General features: G+C 38.7%; 1 protein-coding gene across 27 annotated transcripts in view; it reads right to left on the bottom strand.

The window, feature by feature from the left end:
- ABI2 (abl interactor 2) overlaps positions 1 to 20,480 on the bottom strand; it is a 107,422-nt gene that overhangs the window by 20,372 nt on the left and 66,570 nt on the right. For all 27 annotated transcript variants that reach the window (XM_056111927.1, XM_056111926.1, XM_056111925.1 and 24 more), the window contains one exon: positions 11,421 to 11,579. In XM_056111927.1, coding sequence (XP_055967902.1) covers positions 11,421 to 11,579 — 159 coding nt within the window. The remainder of the gene's footprint in view (positions 1 to 11,420; positions 11,580 to 20,480) is intronic.

Below are 20,480 nucleotides of genomic sequence, written 5' to 3'. Positions count from 1 at the left end.
TGTTGTTGGTGGCTAACTACACTGGTGAAGGAATGGGTGCTGGACACTGTATGATTGAAACCAAATTATGAAGACCTTTGTAACTATGTATCGCATGGTGATTCAACTAAAAAGATTTTTTTTCAAATCGATGATCAACGGGAGGGCCTTTACCTTTACCTTTTTTAATTAAAAAAAATAATAATAAACCCTGGAACATGACCACAAGAGAATCTGAAAAAAATCCTGTATATTAGAATATCTTATTTTTGATTCGATTTTATTTTCTTTTTGAGTTGAGTTAAAAATTAAATATGCTAATTTAAGGCTAATCTTGGAATTGTCTGCATTATTCAACTCTGGTCCCAGACATCTTGTGAACTTGCAAGTGTAAGAAGTAACTATAAATTTATATTCACTTCCCTTAGATGATTCTTTGAATAAGACCCTCTCCTAGTACCACTAAAACATGTCCAAACTTAGATTCAATAACAATATGTTTATAGTAAGCAATTAATGAAGTTAATGTGAAGAGGTTCACCAAAAGACTGAGATTAAGATCTTAAAGAGGAAAGCTAAGCTATTAACTAGATTTATGTATACACAGTAGCATGTAGCTTATAAAAAATTTCAGCAAGCAAACTAAACTAAGAGGAGTTGTTCTGATAAAACATATAAACTTTTCAGCAAACTTTCTTCAAAGTTTAAAACCATCTGGGGCATAATCTTTAAGACTTGGTTTTTGTTTTTTATGGTGCTTTGTGTACATGTGTATGGGTGTGTGTCTGTATTTGTTGTGCCAGGAACCCAACTCAGGGTCTCATAGCAGTATGTGGTCCACCACCGAGTTTTATCTTCAACCAAGGAATTAGTTTTTAAAAGCCCAATTCAAAGAAGTGTGTTTGGGGGTGGGGTGGGGTGGGGGGAGCAGGATTTATAGTGTTTTTATTAACAGCTTTATGAACACATAGAAAGTTAGACAAAATAAGTACTCTAAGCACTAAAATCACTAAAGAATATCACCTTTAAAGAAAATATGTTGAGCACCCATTCAAATTTGGTTGCTTCCAGTGAGGAAAATAAATTATCGTAAGTATGGAATTTTTAATTATATAAAAATTTAGAAAAAAATAGCACTTTGGGATAGGAAGGGGGAAGGTTGGGCCACACCTGGAAATGTTTGGGAGATCATATATGTAGTGACTGGGATCAAACCAGTATTGGCCACATGGAAGTCAAATACAACCTCTGTATTCTGTTCCAACCACAAGACCAAGGACTATTTAAATCATACCCCAGAAAGGGAGTTTTCGATGGAAAACAACATACTTATTATGTAACTGTCAGTCCTGAAGTCTCAAAAATATTAGAATTTTTTGTTACTCATTTTCAAGTAAAAAAAATCATAAAATGTTATGACAGGGGCTGGAGCAATAGTACAGCGGGTAGGGTGTTTGCTTTGCACGCGGCCGACCTGAGTTCAATTCCCAGCATCCCATATGGTCCCCTGAGTGCCGCCAGGTGTAATTCCTGAGTGCAGAACCAGGAATAACTCCTGTGCATTGCCAGGTGTGACCCAAAAAGCAAAAAAAAAAAAAAAAAAAAAAGTTATGATAATTAAAAGTAGCAAATTATACCGCACAGTTCTAAACTGTGGGGGGGTTTTGGGAGGAGGAGGAAGGTGGACACACCTAACTGTGTTCTGGGGTTATTCTCAGATGTACGAAAACAGAATGAGAACGCTATTTGGGTATCCCAAAGAGGATTCCAAAGAGCTATGCTTGGAATATCATGTTTCACTCAAGTGAGAGAAGGAATCCAGAGTTCCAACCTCCGTCAACAATCAAGAATCAGGGACACTGACTCGTTTGCAAAGGCATCGAAAATCAGACAGGCCAGACAAATAATGTGATTTAGAGATGACCGCTGGACTAGAGCTATTACTGACTGAATTCTGGATTCCACAGGACATCAAAAGAACGCGTGGCTGCCCACCTACAAGATGGTCAGACTTCTTCATCAAAACCCTGAAGGTTTGAGGCTCTTGGTGCTCCTGGAGCTAGCAGATGCCACTGGGCTACACTAGCATGCAACAGGGATGAATGGAGGCATTACTGGCGCCCGCTCGAGCAAGTCGATGATCAATGGGATGACAAGTGATACAAGTGATGTTCCGTTAGTAACCTCTAGTGGTGCAAGATATCAAACCAGGGCTGGCCCTATGCAAGAGTGTCTTAGTCTGGAACTATCTCTAAGGATTAAAACCATGTTTTTAATAATCAGTGTATAGAGTCTATTTAATTTACTTGGTTATCTGAGAAAACAGCTTTTCAGGTGTTTTCTTGCCTATTCATTCTCTCTAGAATATGAAATTCTGTAAGAAATCCAAAAGTTCCCCTAAATGAGGATTCAAAGTCTCTATTATATCTATGTTCTTGTATTTATAACATAATTAACTCATTAAATATTGTTTGCTTCTCCTTGGTTCTTTCTAATGTACAAGGTTTTAAGCCTGAACATTTTCCTGTGTAAAACATTTACTTGTGTTGAAATTCCCCTAACTCACATAACTATAGTTACATTTCTTAGAGCCAATATTTCATTATACAGATTTCTTAAAGATCTTAAGATAATATGAGCAAGTTAGGAAAGATGAAGTCATGGAATTTGCTAATAAGTGATGGACATGGAGATTGATTAGAAAGAGAGGGACACACATAGAATGACTGTACTCTTGAAGACAAAGTTGGCAAAACCCTCCATGACATTGAAGCTAATGGTATCTTCAAAGATACCACGCCACTGTCTGAGCAAGTGAAAACAGAGATAGATAAATGGGACTATCTTAAACTAAGAAGCTTCTGCACCTCCAAAGAAACAGTGACCAAAATACAAAGACAGTCTACAGAATGGGAAAGGATATTCGCCGAATACACATCTGACAAGGGGTTGATATCCAGGATATACAAAATACTGGTTAAACTCCACAAGAAGAAAACATCCAACCCCATCCAAAAATGGGGCAATGAAATGAACAGAAACTTTCTCAAAGAAAAAATCCAAATGGCAAAAAAGCACATGAGAAAATGCTCTACATCATTAATCATCAGGGAGATGCAGATCAAAACCACAATGAGATACCATCTCACACCTCAGAGACTGGCCCACATTCAAAAGAACAAAAGCAACCGATGCTGGCGTGGATGTGGCGAGAAAGGGACACTCCTTCACTGTTGGTGGGAATGTCCACTGGTTCAGCCCTTCTGGACAACAGTATGGACGATTCTCAAAAAATTAGAAATTGAGCTCCCATTTGACCCAGCAATACCACTCCTGGGAATATATCCCAGAGAGGCAAAAATGTATAGTCGAAGTGACATCTGCACTTGTTTGTTCATTGCAGCACTCTTTACAATAGCCAGAAACTGGAAGAAACCTGAATGCCCAAGAACAGATGACTGGTTAAAGAAACTTTGGTACATCTACACAATGGAGTACTATGTAGCTGTTAGAAAAGATGAAGTCATGAAATTTACATACAAGTGGTACAACATGGAAAGTATCATGCTAAGCGAAATGAGTCAGAAAGAGAGGGATAGACATAGAAAGATTGCATTCATCTGGGGCACATAAAGTAACAAAATATGAGATTAATACCCAAGAATAGCTGAGATCAGCACCAGGAGGATTACTCCATAGCTTAGTGGCCAGTCGGGCATTCTAGAGGAAAGGGCAGCTCAGATAGAGAAGGGAACACCAAATAAAGGGTGTTTGGAGGATACTCCCAGGAGGGGAGATGCATGTCGAAAGTGGACTATGGACTGAACATGTTTGCCACTCAATGCCTCTTTTGCAGACCACAACACCCAAAAGGAGAGAGAGAACACAGGGGATTGCCCTGCCACAGAGGCAGAGGGGGATGGGGGGATGGGGATATTATCCATGGTGGTGGAAAATGGGCACTGGTGGAGGGATGGGTATCTGATCATTGTATAATCAAACCCAAGCACAAAAAATTGTAAATCTAAAAAAAAAAGAATGACTGTACTCATTTGTGGAATATAAAATAATATATGAGTTTGACACCCACGGTCAGTAGAGACAAGGGTCAGGAAGATTGCTCCATGGTTGGAAGCCTGCCTCATGAGCTGGGGAAAGAGGCAGCTGGGATAGAGAAGGGATCACTAAGTCAATGTTAGTTGGAGGGATCGCTGGAGATGGGAGATGTGTGCTGGAAGAAAAGGACCAAACATGATGGCCTCTCAGTATCTACACTGCAAACCATAATGTCTAAAAGTAGAGACAGTAAGAAGGACATTGTCTGCCATAAAGGAAGGAGTTGGGGTAGGGCGGGGGTGGTGGAAGGGATACTGGGGACATTCCTGGTGGAAATTGTACACTGGTGGAAGGATGGGTGTTAGATCACTGTTAAGACTGAAACTCAATCATGAAAGCTTTGTAACTATATCCCACAGTGTATAACAATAATAACAGCAATAATAATAGTAATAATCACTATCACTATCATCGCATTGTTCACTAATTTGCTTGAGAGGGCGGCAGTAACATCTCCATTCATCCCTGTCATGTGCTAGTGTAGCCTGATGGCATATTGGGGGCTCTTTCAGGGTCAGGGGAATGAGGACCATCATTGTTACTGTTTTTGACATATCAAGTACACCACAGGTAGCTTGTCAGACTCTGCCATGCAGGCAGAATACTCTTGCACCAGGCTCTCTGAGAGGGATGGAAGCTTTTGGGATAGATACGCTTGGTAGCCTGTCGGGTTCTCTGAGAGCAAAAACTAGACAATAAGAAGTCAAGCTTCCGGGAGCTTGGTTTTATAGTCTCTGGATCTTGGCCGTTGATGGAGTTATATGGCAGTTGGTAGGTGTAACTGTCTAGCTACTGGAAGATGGGGGATCTGGGTGGAGGAGGCCAAGTCCCGAACCAAGCAGGTTTGGAGATCTCAGCGCCGGATCCTGCAAACCTGGGTTCCTCTGCCAGATCCCTCATGCGTGAGGCTCATCCAAGCATGTGGAGAGTGGTCTTAATAATAATGTGAGCAATGTCTTCTAATGTTCTTAGTACTCAAAAACTATATTTAATTACTTACTGGTATGGATTGATTTTTTAATTGAAACACTGTGAGATATACAGTTACAAAGTTGTTTATGATTTTTAGTCATACAAAATCCCAACACCCATCTCTTCACCAGTGTGCATTTCTTGCCACCAATGTCCCCAGATTCCCTCCTGCCCAACCCCCATTCACCAACAGACTCAGCCTGCCTCTCTGGCAGATACTTTTCTCTTTTTCTCTAGCACTCTCTCTCTATTTTCCTTGTAGGTACTATGTTTTTCAGTACTATTACTGGAAAACTTATCAAATAATTTATCGTGTGTATCAGTTTACCTCCTTTCAGCAATCAATTTTTGTCTAGAATGATCATTTCCAACTATCATTGTCATAGTGGTCTCTTCTCTGTCCCCCTACTTTGTGGCAAGTTTCCTACCATGGACCAGTGGCCTTGGCCTCTGTTCCTACTGTCTTTGGGTATTACTCAAATATGGTGTCGATTTTTTTTAAAATATCCCACAAATGCGTACAATCATTCTATGTCTATCCCTCTCCCTCGGACCTATTTCAGTAAGCATGATCCTCTCCATATCAATCCAAATATAAGCAAATTTTATGATTTTATTTTTCCTAACAGCTGTGTAGTGTTTTACTGTATCAATGTACCATAGTTTCTTTATCCACTCACCTGTTCTTGGTACTTGGGTTGTTTCCAGATTCTGGCTATTATTCTGGCAATAGACGTGCACATGATGCTTCTGTAGTCTGTTTTTGGGTCACGTGGGTATATTGCCAGATACTATACTGCTGGGTCCAGATGCTATATTGCTGGGTTGTATGGAAGATCAATTTCTAGTTTTTTGAGGAATTTCTATTCTGTTTTCCAGAAAGGCCAAACCAATCAGCCTTCCCACAAATAGTAAATGAGAGCTCCTTTCTCCCCACATCCACACCAGCACTGGTTGTTCCTTTGGATATGTGCGATGGAATGTATTATTTGTGATTTGAGATGTTCTCTGTCTCTGCTTCAGTTTATATGTAGAAACCCTCTCAGTGTGTTATTAGAAGGCAGTCTTTGAGGAGTGAGATTCTCATGAGAGTGGAGTCTTCATGACTGGAATTAGTGTCTTTTAAGAGACACTCTAAGAACTCTCAAAGTTTACACTATGTGAGGATATATGCAGTGTGTAAACCAGAAAGGGCTCTTCAACAGAATTCAACCATGTTAGCGCTACGGTCCTTGACTTGTAGCCTTCAGAACTGTGAAAAATAAAATTCTGTTGTTATAAGTTACCTAGTCTGTCTATAGTTTGTATGTGCAGTCAGAACTAATACCCTTACACCAAATTAGGGGTAACTATGTAAACCATATATGTAAATATGTGTGTAAGTATCTTCTTTATCACCAAAGTGCAAATTTCTACTTAAGAGTACAAAAAAAATATTAGGGGACAGGGATGGTAGGAGGGGGTGGCACACCCAGTGGTGCTCAGGGTTTTCTCCTCCCTCAGGGGTTACTCCTGGAAGGACTCAGGGGACCATATGTGATGCCAGGGTCAGTGCAAGGTAAGTACTGTGTGTCTGCATGGGACACATTCAAGTACCTATTACACTACTGCTCTAGCCCTAAGAACAAAAACCTTTACCCTGTGATTAGACCTATCTTTTTTCAGTAACCATGCATTGTTGCTGACAGATAATAATTTAGTATTACAATTTCTTTAGCTGGATTAGGTTAAGAAACAAAGTGCCAGAGATAGTACAACACGGGGCAAAGGCATTTGTCTTGCCAATAGCATAAAATCCTGGCACTGCATATGGTCCTCCAAGCACTGTCAAAAGTGATTTTTTGAGCACAGAGACGGTAAACCAACTCCCCCTCTGCGCCTTCCCCCCAAAACACACAATGTTTTTAAAAGAAACAAATGAGTTTCAGTTATAGCTTAATCAAAGTGTCCCTTTGGTTGTTCTGAAATAATCTAAGTGGAAAAGAGTTATGGTGCTCCTGGGAAATGACATAGGACATCAGGTGCTAATTTCTATTATAATATGTCAAACTGAAGCCAAATATACTAGCCCTAAAAATTTTTAATCTCATAGAAATATCAGTGAATTGGCATAGGAGTCCTAGCCTATAAGCTAATCTACTTCAGAAATATTCCTATCAACTCCCCAAATACAAAATGTAGACCGTGAAATGCACACCTGAAGTCATTTGTTTTGTTCTGTTGTTATTGGTGGTCTTTTTGGGTTACACCCAGTGATGCTCAGAGGTTACTCCTGGCCCCGTACCCAGGAATTATTCCTGGCAGTGCTGCTCAGGGAACCATATGGGGTGCTGGGGATCAAATCTGGGTCATTTGTGTGCAAATGGCCTACCCGCTTGTACTATCATTCTGGTCCCTGAGGTCATTTGTTAAATCAACAAATTAGCCTTTTGAAAAGGCACCAAAAATTTTTACTTTAATTATCGATCCCTGAGCACAGAGCCAAGAGTAAACACTAAACACTACTGGATGTGGCCCAAACCATCTAATGAAACAAAGTAATTTTAACACAAAGTGATTAAGAATTTAAAATGTAGATCCAGACCTCGCACCAGGACACCAGGGCAACTTGAAGAGGGGTGGGTTGAGTTTCCTTCCCCGCCCCAACCTGGCAGCCGAAAATCTCCAGAACCCAGCTGCAGCCATGTCACAGCTGCTCTCCACAGACTCAAATGAGCCTCACCCATGAGGGAATCTGCAGAAAAACCCAGGTATGCGACACCTGTGACTAAAATTTCCAAGCTTGCTCCGAGCGGGAATGAGCCTCCTCCCTCCATCTCCCAAGTTTACCATTAGCTTGGCAGTCACACCAACAAACTGCCCCTGGTGTCATATAATCTCATCAATGGCCATGATCCAGAGACTCAGAAATAAAGCTCCTGAAAGAGCAACATGGACTTACCCATGAGTGAATCTACTGTACAATCATACTCTAAATCTTAGAATTCCTGGAGGAAACAGCGGCATTCGCACCTATGCGACCTCTCATACTCTACATCACTAACATACCAAGAATAGCATACAACATTTGATTTGGTTTAACAAACATGTTTGTAATCTCTTACACAAGGGCTTATTGGCTCCAGGATGAAATACAACTATTTTCACACACTTTCCTCTAAGGAAACTTTACTGGACCATTTTTAGCGGACTATTCATAACAAGCAATAAAAAATTAATTATTTTGTTCTGCTCTGGAGGCACGATTTGGGATTTGGGATGGTAACATTTGAAATGTGGTGGGAAGGTACAATGGTGGTGGGACTGGTGTTTGAATATTAAATGTAATGAATTATCATGAACAACTTTATAAAAATAAAATTTGGGAAAAAAAGAATTTAACAAATATCATTACTCTCTGTAACAGTTACCAAATCCCTGGAGAAGAAAGATAGCACTTAATAGATAGGAGGAGGGAGGTGAGGGAGGGGAGGGGACGGGGATAGGACACAACACCCTAAATCAGACATTATACTGAAGGCTCAACATATCTTTTCAATTCACCTTACTTCCATAAATATACTTTTATCAAAATCATTCCAGAGTAGGTTATTTTTATATCTTAAGATATACTTGCAAGTATATCAAAATCAGATCTGCAAGGTGAAAAGTACTGAAATATGTATTTTAAACAAAACTGAATATAAGTTTCAGCAGTTTTCAAATAAATTTCATCAACAGGGCTCTCAGAAGACCACGGTTTTAGTATATACCTATGCACAGCATAAAATACCCTTTCTATGTTTCATAATTTGTTCCAAGCTAAAACAAAGAACCACCTCTCAGCTCCAATATAAAAGAAAGGCCTTTTTTGAAGCAACAACATTCTTTCCAAAATGTAGTTGAGATATCACAAATGTGTAGAGCACATGACTGGCAACCATGAGGTGCCAAGTTCAATCACTAGTGCCATGTGGCTAAGCACTGCTAAATGCGGCCCTGTTAGTCTTCTGGGCTTTTAATGGAAGCTCCCAAGCCCCCCAAAACAAAAACAAATCAAGTAAACAGCGTAAGGGAAAAGCATAAATGCTAATAAGCCATTACTTGTCTAAACTTTCAATTATTTATGGACAAAGTTTATTTTCAGCAGAAATATGAAACTAGCCATATTTATCAAACTGAAGATTAAGAATAAAAATGTATTTAGGCACAGAATACCATGTGTATAAATATGGATTCTTAACACATAACTGAAAAAGAAGGATATATAGTTTTTTAACGCAACACTTGGGCCTGAAGCAAAAGTATAGTGGGTAGAGCATTTGCCTTTCACACAGCCAACCCAGATTCAATCTTCCAGGCACTGTAAGGACTCCCTAAGCCCACTAGGAGTGAATCCTAAACACAAGAACCAAGAGTAAGCCCTGAACAACACAGGTGTGGTTCAATAAGCTAAATAAATAAAGCAATACTGAAACAACTATACTATGAGCAACTTGGTAAATCAGTGTTATAATAAAAAAAATTTTTTAATAAAATAAAAAGGTAACATTGGTCAAAATTAAGTTCAAAATGAGTTTTTGAAAAGTGGCAGTCAAAAATGCCAGTAATCCTGGAGCCAGAGTGACAGTACAATGAGCAGGGCATTTGTCTTACACCTAGCCAACCTAGTTCAGTTCCTGGTCTCCCAAGCACCACTAGGAGTAGTTCCCCAGTGCAGAGCCAGAAGTAAACTCTGAGCATCATGAGGTGTGGCCCAACCCTACCCCCCAAGTTATGGTAATCAAGGATAACAATAAATGAAGTCTATTTCAACCAAAACAATTAATTACTAATCAGTCAACTTATAGTCTGCAGTGGGATACAGCCAAAGTAGGTAATACAGTTTCCAGGGGAACTGGTACAATTCAGGGTACAGGAGTATGCTCAGATAAAATCTTACCCTAACAAAGTCCCATCAGGCACTCCCATACCACAAAGACACCCCCATGCTTCCACTCAGACTGTCGAGTTAAAAATTCTAGATTTTCTGGAGTGACATAATCTAGCTCTACAACACTGACATCCCATACTGGATAGGATGTAACGTGGAAGTCAACCAACCTAGACTAACAAAAAGTGTTAACACAGAAGGTTTAACTTACAACAGTAACTTAGTAAACCCCCAGACAGGACTTGAAGTCCTCATGATGGGATACAACAATTTTCACAAATTTTCTTCTATGAAAATATTTTTTGATCATTCTGTCAGCCATTTAAAAGCAATACAAGCAATATAAAATAAATTACTATGGGCCTGCTATAGGGGCAGGCTTGAAGGGTGGTTGGGAAAACAAGAGACCATGGTAGAGGGAAAGTGACAAAGGGGGTGGGAATGGTATTGAATACTGAATGCCTACAACAAATCATCATGAACAACTTTGAAAACCATGGTATTTACAGGGAAAAAAAGAAATGCTGCAGAAAATAAAATGAAAATGATCACAAGATTATAATAAACTAATATAAAACATTCTTTAAATGATAATACTGCAAAAGAAAGATAACATTTCTTCTGTAAGATTCTCACAAATATGTTTTCCCAAAACCTTAAGTTAGTAATCACAGAAGAAAATTTTAGCTCCATTAAATTCAAAATTTTGCAAAGATGAATAAGCTGTCCCCTAATATTACAAGGAAGTAATCACACAGGGTGACTAGCTTCTTAGCAAAAGTTCAAAGAAACACATTAAGTTTATATATCATGTCTATAATAGTGAATCTAATAATTGCATTTATCCTCTCTGGAGAAAAAGCAAAAATAATGATTGTGAACATTTTAATTATACATAAATAAACACAAAGCAAGTGAAAGACAACTGATATATCTAGATCAATGATGTTCAAAGTATCAGTTTTAATATCTTAGGTTTGGTGTAAAAATTGAATAAAATAGTTTAAGTGTCTAGAACAAAGCAACTCTGAAAAAGTCATTCTGTTTTTCCTCTGCCATATGATAACTCTGATGACATAGCTCAATTTTTATTATTTGCTCTTCACAGAGCAATAATATTCATGATTTGGAAAAACTGAAACACGGTTCATAACATTATTTTAAAAGGAATAATCATGAGCACATTAAAAACATTTTTTTAGAAAAGCTAAATTCTATAACTTTATATGGATACTGTAAGTTAATTTGAAAAAGAGCTAGAAGCTAAATTATTTGTAACTTTGTATTTATACTTCCATCACCCAACAAATAGTACTAATCCCTTTTATCATGTGGTAGTCATTTGTAAATAAAAGTGGTTTCACCCCTTCCCCCGCCGCCCCCTTAACTGAAGATTTTTAATTAAACTTGTATTCTATAGAATGTAAGAGATAATTCTAACCTGGATTCTGGCTATAAAACGGCCCTCCGTTCATCTGGTTCTGAAGACTTGTCTGTGAAGTTATGGAAGGAGGGCGTCTATAGGGCAAAGACCCCCCTATTGTTGGGGGAGTATGGCGAGCAACAGGTCTATTCATACTGTAGAACTGAACAGGATGACCTAGAAAACAAACAAAACATAAATTTGTCATTAAAATAAAATTCTTTATGATAATAAAAAATATTTTAATATAATGCCTGATTATTAACATTATTTAAAAAATAGTGTTTTGATAATTGGTACCTGATAAGCAGATTGAAAGGAAACACTTATTGCTCAGTTAATGTTACATCAAAGTGCAAAATCAGAAATACAGATGAAGAACATGACTAAGTAGGAAAAGCTACAGAGATGATTACTATTACTTTAATAAATTATAAGTCTGGCAGTTTTAAATCACAATTAATTAAAATTACTTGCTCACCCCTGAAAAAGTCACTGAATACTGAAAACAAGATCACATTTGGAAAAGTCAAAAAAAATACATATGAAAGTCCCATTCCAAAATAATAGTAGAAAATCACTATCATACTGGATCCTTCTCTATCCTAACTGCCCTTTGTGGCCCCCCCCGCCCCTCCCCCCACTCTTGTGGAAAGCTTCCAACCACTGGTCAGTCCTCCTAGACCCTGTTTTCCCTGACCTTGGATATTAGTCTCGTGCTATATATTATTTTTTATATCCCACAAACGATAGAAGTCATTCTGTATCTGTCCCATTCCTTCAGACTCATTTCACCCAGCATGATACTCTCCATGTCCATTCATTTATAAGCGAACGTCATGACTTCATTTTTTCTAACAGCTGCATAGCATATTATTGTGTAGATGTGCTATAGTTTCTTTATCTATTTGTCTGTTCTTGGACACTGAAATGTTTCCAGATTCTGGCTACTGTGAACATTGCTGCAATGAACACAGACGTGTAGACAACATTTCTGTTGTGCTTCTGGGCCACCAGGCTATATTCCCAGAAGTGGTATTGCTGGGTCAAATGGGAGATCTAGTTTTTTGAGGAATGTTCACATTGTTTTCCAAAAAAGGTTGGACCAGTTGGCATTCCCACCAACAATGAAAGAGGGTCCCTTTCTCCCCACATCTGTGTCAACACTGGTTACTCTTGTTCTTTTGGATGTGTGCCAGTCTCTGTGTATGAGATGATATCTCATGTTGTTTTGATTTGCATCTCCCTGAGGATTAGTGATGAAGAGCATTTCTTCGTGTGTCTTTAAGTCATCTGAATATCTCCTTAGAAGTTTCTGTTCATTTCTTCTCCCCATTTTTTGATGGGGTTGGACTTTTATTTTGTTGTGAAGTTCTACCACTGCCATATATATCTTGGATATTAACTCCTTATTAGTTGGGTATTGGGTAAAAAATTTTCCCCATTCCGTACACTGTCTTTGTATCTTAATCACTGTTTCTTTTGAGGTGCAGAAGCTTCTTAGTTTTATGTAGACCCATTTACCTTTTCTACTTGCTTCGTCAGTGGCATTTCATCTTTAAAGATGCTTTTAGCTTCAATATCATAGATGGTTTTGCCTATGTTTTTCTTCACATACATTATAGACTCAGGTCGGATGTTGAGATCTTTAATACTACTTTGATAATCTATACACTATGAAACAAGACAACCTAGAAGAAATGGATAAATTCCTGGATTCCTATAATTTCCCAAGATTGAACCAAGAAGACTTGGAATATCTGAATAGACCCACTCATATCAAGGAAATTGAAACTGTAATCAAAAGTCTTCCCAAAAAACAAAAGCCCAGGCCCAGATGGATTCACTAGCAAATTTTTCCAAATGTTAAAAGAGGACCTATTGCCAGTTCTTCTCAAGCTTTTCAGGAAACTGAAGAAACAGAAACTCTCCCAGTTTCTATGAAGCCCATATCTCTCTAATACTAAAAGGAAACAAAGACACCACAAGAAAAGAAAACTACAGGCCAATATAACTGATGAACACAGATGCAAAGATCCTCAACAAAATACTAGCAAATAGAATTCAACAACTCATCAAAAAGATCATACACCATAACCAAGTGGAATTCATTGCAGGAATGCAAGGATTTTTTTTTTGTGAACTTTTTTTTTACATTTAATTATTTTTATTTCTACATAACTAAATAAAACTTGTAGTTCTGTTTTCATGATGATCTCCACTTCTTTTTTTTCTTTATATATACATATATATATATATTTTTTTATAAGTGAAACACCATGAGGTACAGTTGTAGATTTACAATTTTTTGTGCTTGGGTTTCGATTATACAATGATCAAATACCCATCCCTCCACCAGTGCCCATTTTCCACCACCATGGATAATATCCCCCCCACCTACCCCCATCCCCCCATCCCACCCTGCCTCTGTGGCAGGGCAATCCCTTGTGTTCTCTCTCTTCTTTTGGGTGTTGTGGTCTGCAAAAGAGGCATTGAGTGGCAAACATGTTCAGTCCATAGTCTACTTTTGACATGCATCTCCCCTCCTGGGAGGATCCTCCAAACACCCTTTATTTGGTGCTCCTTCTCTATCTGAGCTGCCATAAGGATGTTTTAACATTCGGAAATCAATCAACATAATCCATCATATCAACAATAGAAAAGATAAAAACCATATGATCATATCAATAGATGCAGAGAAAGCATTTGACAAGATCCAGCACCCTTGTATGATGAAAACCCTCACCAAAATGGGGATAGAGGAGACTCTTTCAATATAGTTAAAGCCATCTATGACAAGCCTACAGCAAGCATCATCCTCAATGGGGAAAAACTGAGAGCCTTGCCCCTAAGATCAGGAACGAGACAAAGATGCCCACTCTCTACACTGCTGTTCAATATAGTACTAAAGGTACTTGCAATAGCAGGTAGGCAAGAAAAAGATATTAAGGGCATTCAGGTAGGAAAGGAAGAAATCAAGCTCTCAATACTGGCAGATGATGCAATACTATACTTAGAGAACCCTAAAACCTCTACCAAGACAATAGCCAAAACAATAGCAACAATAGCCAAAATCTGAAAAAACCTGAGTGCCCAAGAACAGATGACTGGTTAAAGAAACTTTGGTACATCTATGCAACTGTTAGAAAAGATAAAGTCATTAAATTTACATACAAGTAGTACTACATGGAAAGTATCATGTTAAGCGAAATGAGTCAGAAAGAGAGGGATAGACATAGAAAGATTGCATTCATCTGGGGAACATAAAGTAACAAAACAGGAGACTAACACCCAAGAGTGGCCGAGATTAGTAGTAGGAATTTTGCTGCATGGCTTGGAGGCCAGCCACACATGCTAGGGGAAAAGGGAGCTCAGATAGAGAAGGGAGCCCCAAATAAAGGGTGTTGGGAGGATCCTTTCAGGATGGAAGAAGCATGCTGAAAGTAGACTATAGACCAAACATGATTGCCATTCAATGCCTCTTTTGCAAACCACAACACCCAAAAGGAGAGAGAGAACAAAAGGGAACGCCCTGCCACAGAGGCAGGGTGGGATGTGCGGGATGGGGGGAGGGAGGGATACTGGGACCCGTGGTGGGAGAAAATGGGCACTGATGGAGGGATGGGTACTTGATCATTGTATAACTGAAACCCAAGCACAAAAATTTGTAAGTCTACAACCGTACCTCATGGTGTTTCACTAATAAAAAGAAAAAGAAAATATAACTGAAATGAAAAAGTCACTGAAAATATGCTTTTGAAAAGATAGAAGAATCTTGGGTACTTTGGTGGTAGTGAAGGTAAGTATTTATGTCTATAATAAAGTATAAATATAAAATGGTATTGTAATCATGCCACCTCAGTGCCAATAAAAAAGAAAACTGGTTTCCAAAAAAAAAAAAAAAGAAAGAAAGAAATGAAAAAGGGGACATTACAACAGAAACCAATGAAATCCTAAAGATCATCAGAGACTACTTTGAGAATCTATATGCCACAAAACAAGAGAACCTAGAAGAAATGGATAAATTTCTGGATTCCTATAATCTCCCAAGACTGAACCAGGAAGATGGGGTATCTGAATAGACCCATTCATATCAAGGAAATTGAAGCGATAATCAAGTCTTCCCAAAAACAAAAGCCCAGGCCCAGATGGGTTCACTAGTGAATTCTTCCAAACATTCAAAGAAAATCTTTTGCCAGTTCTCCTCAAGCTTTTCGAGGAAACTGAAAAAACAGGAACTCTCCCAAACAGCTTCCATGAGGCACATATCTTCTTAATACCTAAAGCAAATAAAGACACCACCAACAAAAAAAAAAACTAAAGGCCAATATCCCTGATGAACACAGATGCAAAGATCCTCAACAAAATATTAGCAAACAGAATCCATCAACTCATCAAAAAGTTCATACATCACGACCAAGTGGGATTCATCCCGGGGATGCAAGGATGGTTTAACATTTGGAAATCAATCAACATAATCCATCATATCAACAAAAGTAAAGATAAAAACCATATGATCATATCATTAGACACAGAGAAACCTTTTGACAAGATACAGCTCCCGTTTATGATGAAAACTCTCACCAAATGGTTTTGAAGGAACTTTCCTCAAGACAGTCAAAGCTATCTATGACAAACCCATGGCAATCATTATCCTCAATGGGGAAAAACTAAAGGCCTTTCCTCTAAGAGCAGGGACAAGACAAGGATGCCCACTATCACCACTTCTGTTTAACATAGTACTGGAAGTACTTGCAATAGCAATTAGGCAGGAAAAAGACATTAAAGGTATCCAGACAGGAAAGGAAGAAATCAAGCTCTCACTATTTGCAGATGATATACTTTATCTCGAGAATCCTAAAGCCTCTACCAAGAAACTCCTAGAAACAATAACCTTGTACAGAAAAGTTGCAGGCTATAAAATCAACGTCCAAAAATCCATGGCCTTCCTACATGCAAATAATGAGAGGAAAGTGACATGAAAAAAATAATCCCGTTCACAATTGTGCCCCAGAAAATCAAATACCTCAGAATCAGCCTAAGTAAGGAGGTAAAGGATCTCTACAATGAAAACTACAAAACCCTACTCCATGAAATAAAAGAGGACATGAGGAAATGGAAACACATCCTCTGCTCATGAATAGCAAGAATCAACATCGTCAAAATGGCAATACTCCTGAAAGCCTTATACAGATTCAATGTGATCCCTATAAGGATACCCATGAAATTCTTCAAAGAAATAGATAAAGCAATCCTGAAATTCATATGGAACAATGAACGCCCACGAATAGCTAAAGCAATTCTTGGGGAAAAGACATGGGGAGGCATTACTCTCCCCAACCTCAAACTCTACTACAAAGTGGTAATAATTAAAATAGCATGATACTGGAACAAAGCTGGGGCCACAGACCAATGGAACAGATTGGAATATCCATACACACAACCCCAAATGTATGAACATCTAATCTTTGATAAGGGAGCAAGAAATGTGAAGTGGATCAAGGAAAGCCTCTTCAACAAATGGTGCTGGCAAAACTGGACAACTACATGCAAAAAAATGGGCTTAGACCTCAACCTAACACCATGCACAAAAGTCAGATCAAAATGGATGACAAATCTCAACATCATGCAAAAATCCACAAGGTACATTGAAGACAAGGTCGGCAAAACCCTCCAGGATATTGAGGCTAATGGTATCTTCAAAGACGACACTCCACTGACCAACCAAGTGGAAACAGAGATAAACAAATGGGACTATCTTAAATTAAGAAGCTTTTGCATTTCAAAAGATACAATAACCAGAATACAAAGACAATCTACAAAATGGGAAAGGATATTTAACCAATACCCATCTGATAAAGGGTTGATATCAAGGACATACAAAGCACTGGTTGAACTCTACAAGAAGAAAACATCCAACCCCATCAAAAAATGGGGTGATAAAATGAACAGAAACTTTCCCAAAGAAGAAATCCGAATGGCTAAAAGGCACATGAGAAAATGCTCTACATCACTAATCATCAGGGAGATGCAGATCAAAAGAACAATGAGATATCATCTCACAACAGAGACTGGCCCACATCCAAAAGAACAAAAGCAACCGGTATTGGCATGGATGTGGTGAGAAAGAGCCTCTCCTTCACTGCTGGTGGGAATGCCGACTGGTTCAGCCCTTTTGGAAAACAGGACATTTCTCAAAAAATTAGAAATTGAGCTCCCATCTGACCCAGCAATACCACTCCTGGGAATATATCCCAGAGAGGCAAAAAAAGTACATCCAAAATGACATTTGCACTTCTATGTTCATTGCTGCACTATTCACAGTAGCCAAAATCTGGAAAAAAAACCCGAGTGCCCGAGAACAGATGACTGGTTAAAGAAACTTTGGTACATCTACACAATGGAGTACTATGCAGCTGTTAGAAAAGATGAAGTCATGAACTTTACATACATGGAAAGTATCATGCTAAGTGAAATGAGTCAGAAAGAGAGGGACAGACATAGAAAGATTGCATTAATCTGGGGAACATAAAGTAACAAATTGGGAGACTAACACCCAAGAATGGCCGAGGTAAGTACCAGGAGGTTCACTCCATGGCTTGGAGGCCAGCTACACATGCTGAGGGAGAAGGCAGCTCAGATAGAGAGAGGAGCACCCCATAAAGGGTGCTGGGAGGACCCTCCCAGGATGAGAGATGCATGCTGAAAATAGACTATAGACCGAACATTACAGTCACTCAAATGCCTCTTTTGCAAACCACAGCACCCAAAAGAGAGAGAACAAAAAGGAATGCCCTGCCACAGGGGTGGTGTGGGATGGGGGTTGGGGGGTGGGAGGGATGCTGGGAGCACTGGAGGTGGGAAATGGGCACCGATGGAGGATGGGTACTCAATCATTGTATAACTGAAACCCGAGCACAAAAATTTGTAAGGTGAACAACTATACCACACAGAGTTTCACTAATAAAAAAATTTTAAGAAAAATAAATAAATAAAAGAGGACACGAGGAATTGGAAACGCATCCCCCGCTCATAGATTGAGAGAATTAACATCATCAAAATCGCAATACCCCCCAAAACGTTATACAGATTCAATGGGATCCCTATAAGGGCACCCATGATATTCTTCAAATAAATTGATTAAACACTCTTGAAATTCATATGGAACAGCAAGCCTCCATGAACAGCTAAAGCAATTATCGGGAAAAGAAGATGGCGGGGGGCGGGGGATCACCTTCCCCAACTTCAAACTGTATTACGAAATAGTAATAATAAAAACAGCATGTTATTGGAACAAAAACAGACCCATAGACCAGTGGAATAGGGTTTGACATCCTTACACATACCCTCAAATATATAAGCATATAATCTTTGATAAAGGAGCAAGAGATGCGAAGTGGAGCGAGGAAATTCTCTTTAACAAATGGTGCTGGCAAAACTGGACACCTACATGCAAAAAAAAAAAAAAAAAACGGGTTCAGACCTCTACCTAACACAGTGCACAAAAGTCAGATCAAAATGAATTAAAGACCTCAACATCAGACCAGAATCTATAACGTACACTGAAGAAAAGGTCGGTAAAACCCTTTATGACGTAGAAGCTAAAGGTATCTTCAAGGACAAAACGCCACTGACCAAACAAGTGGAAACAGATAAACAAATGGGACTACCTTAAACTAAGAAGTTTCTGCAACTCAAAAGAAAGTAACCAGAATACAAAGACAGTCTACAGATGGAAATCGATATTCACCCAATTCCTCTTTGATAAGGGGTTAGTATCAAGGATATACAAGGCAGTGATTGAACTCTACAAGAAGAAAACATCCAGTCCCATCAGAAAATGGGGCGATGAAATAAACAGAAACTTTCTCAATGAAGATATCCAAATGGCCAAAGGCACATGAAAAAATGCTCTTATCACTAATCATCAGGGAGATGCAGATCAAAACAACTATGAGATATCATCTTACACTACAGAGACTGGCACACATCCAGAACAACAATAACAACAACAACAACAACAACAACAACAACAACAACAACAACAACACAGTGTTGCCGTGCATGTGGGGAGAAAGGAACTCTCCATCACTACTGGTGGGAATGCCAACTGCTCCAGCCTTTTTGGAAAACAATATGAATGTTTCTCAAAAAACTAGAAATTGAGCTCCCAATAGCTGCAGCAATACCACTGCTGCAAATATATCCTGGAGATGCAAAAAAGTACAGTAGAAATGACATCTGCAATTTATGTTTACGGCAGCACTATTTACAATAGTCAGAATCTGGAAAAAACTCAAGTGCCCAAGGACAGATGACTGGTTAAAGAAACTTTGGTATATCTACACAATGAAATGCTATGCAGACATTAGAAAAAATAAAATCATGAAATTTGTATATAAGTGAATCAACATGGAGAGTATCATGCTAAGTGAAATGAGTCAGAAAGAGAGGAACAGACATAGAATGACTACACTCATTTGTGGAATATAAAGTAACATAATATGAAACTAATACCTAAGCACAATAAAAATAAGGGTCAGGAGGACTGCCCCATGGCTTGGAAGCTGATCTCATGCTGGGAGAAAGGGGTAGCTGGGATGGAGAAAGGAGCACTAAGTAAATGATGGTTGGAGGGGTCGTTTGGGATAGTAAATGCTGAAAGTAGATTATAGACCAAACATATGGCCACCTGATAACTATATTGCAAACCATAACACCCAAAAGGACAGAGAGAGTAAGAGGGAATGTGCCTGCCACAGAGGCAGGGGGTGGGAAGGAGTGGGAAAGGGGTAAGGGATATTGGGAACATTGAGGGTGGAGGGTGGAGAATGGGCACTGGTGGAGGGATGAGTACTTGAACATTGTTTGATTGAAAAGGAATCATGAAAGTTTTAAAGTCTGTAATTTTATCTCACAGTGATTAAAATAAAAAGTAAATAAAACAAAGAGTATTACAAAAACATTCAAGATATACCATAATACCTAATCTTATATATAACAGTATAAAAACCTAAAATATCTTTAGTGTTGTATAAAAAAAATCCGAATACTGAAGCTTAAATATAATCAACTGGC

This window comes from Sorex fumeus, unplaced genomic scaffold (genome assembly GCF_029834395.1).
Source record: "Sorex fumeus unplaced genomic scaffold, SorFum_2.1 ptg000014l, whole genome shotgun sequence".
NCBI lineage: Eukaryota > Metazoa > Chordata > Mammalia > Eulipotyphla > Soricidae > Sorex > Sorex fumeus.
Note: the sequence above shows the minus strand (reverse complement) of the source record. Positions and strands in the feature narration are given on the sequence as shown.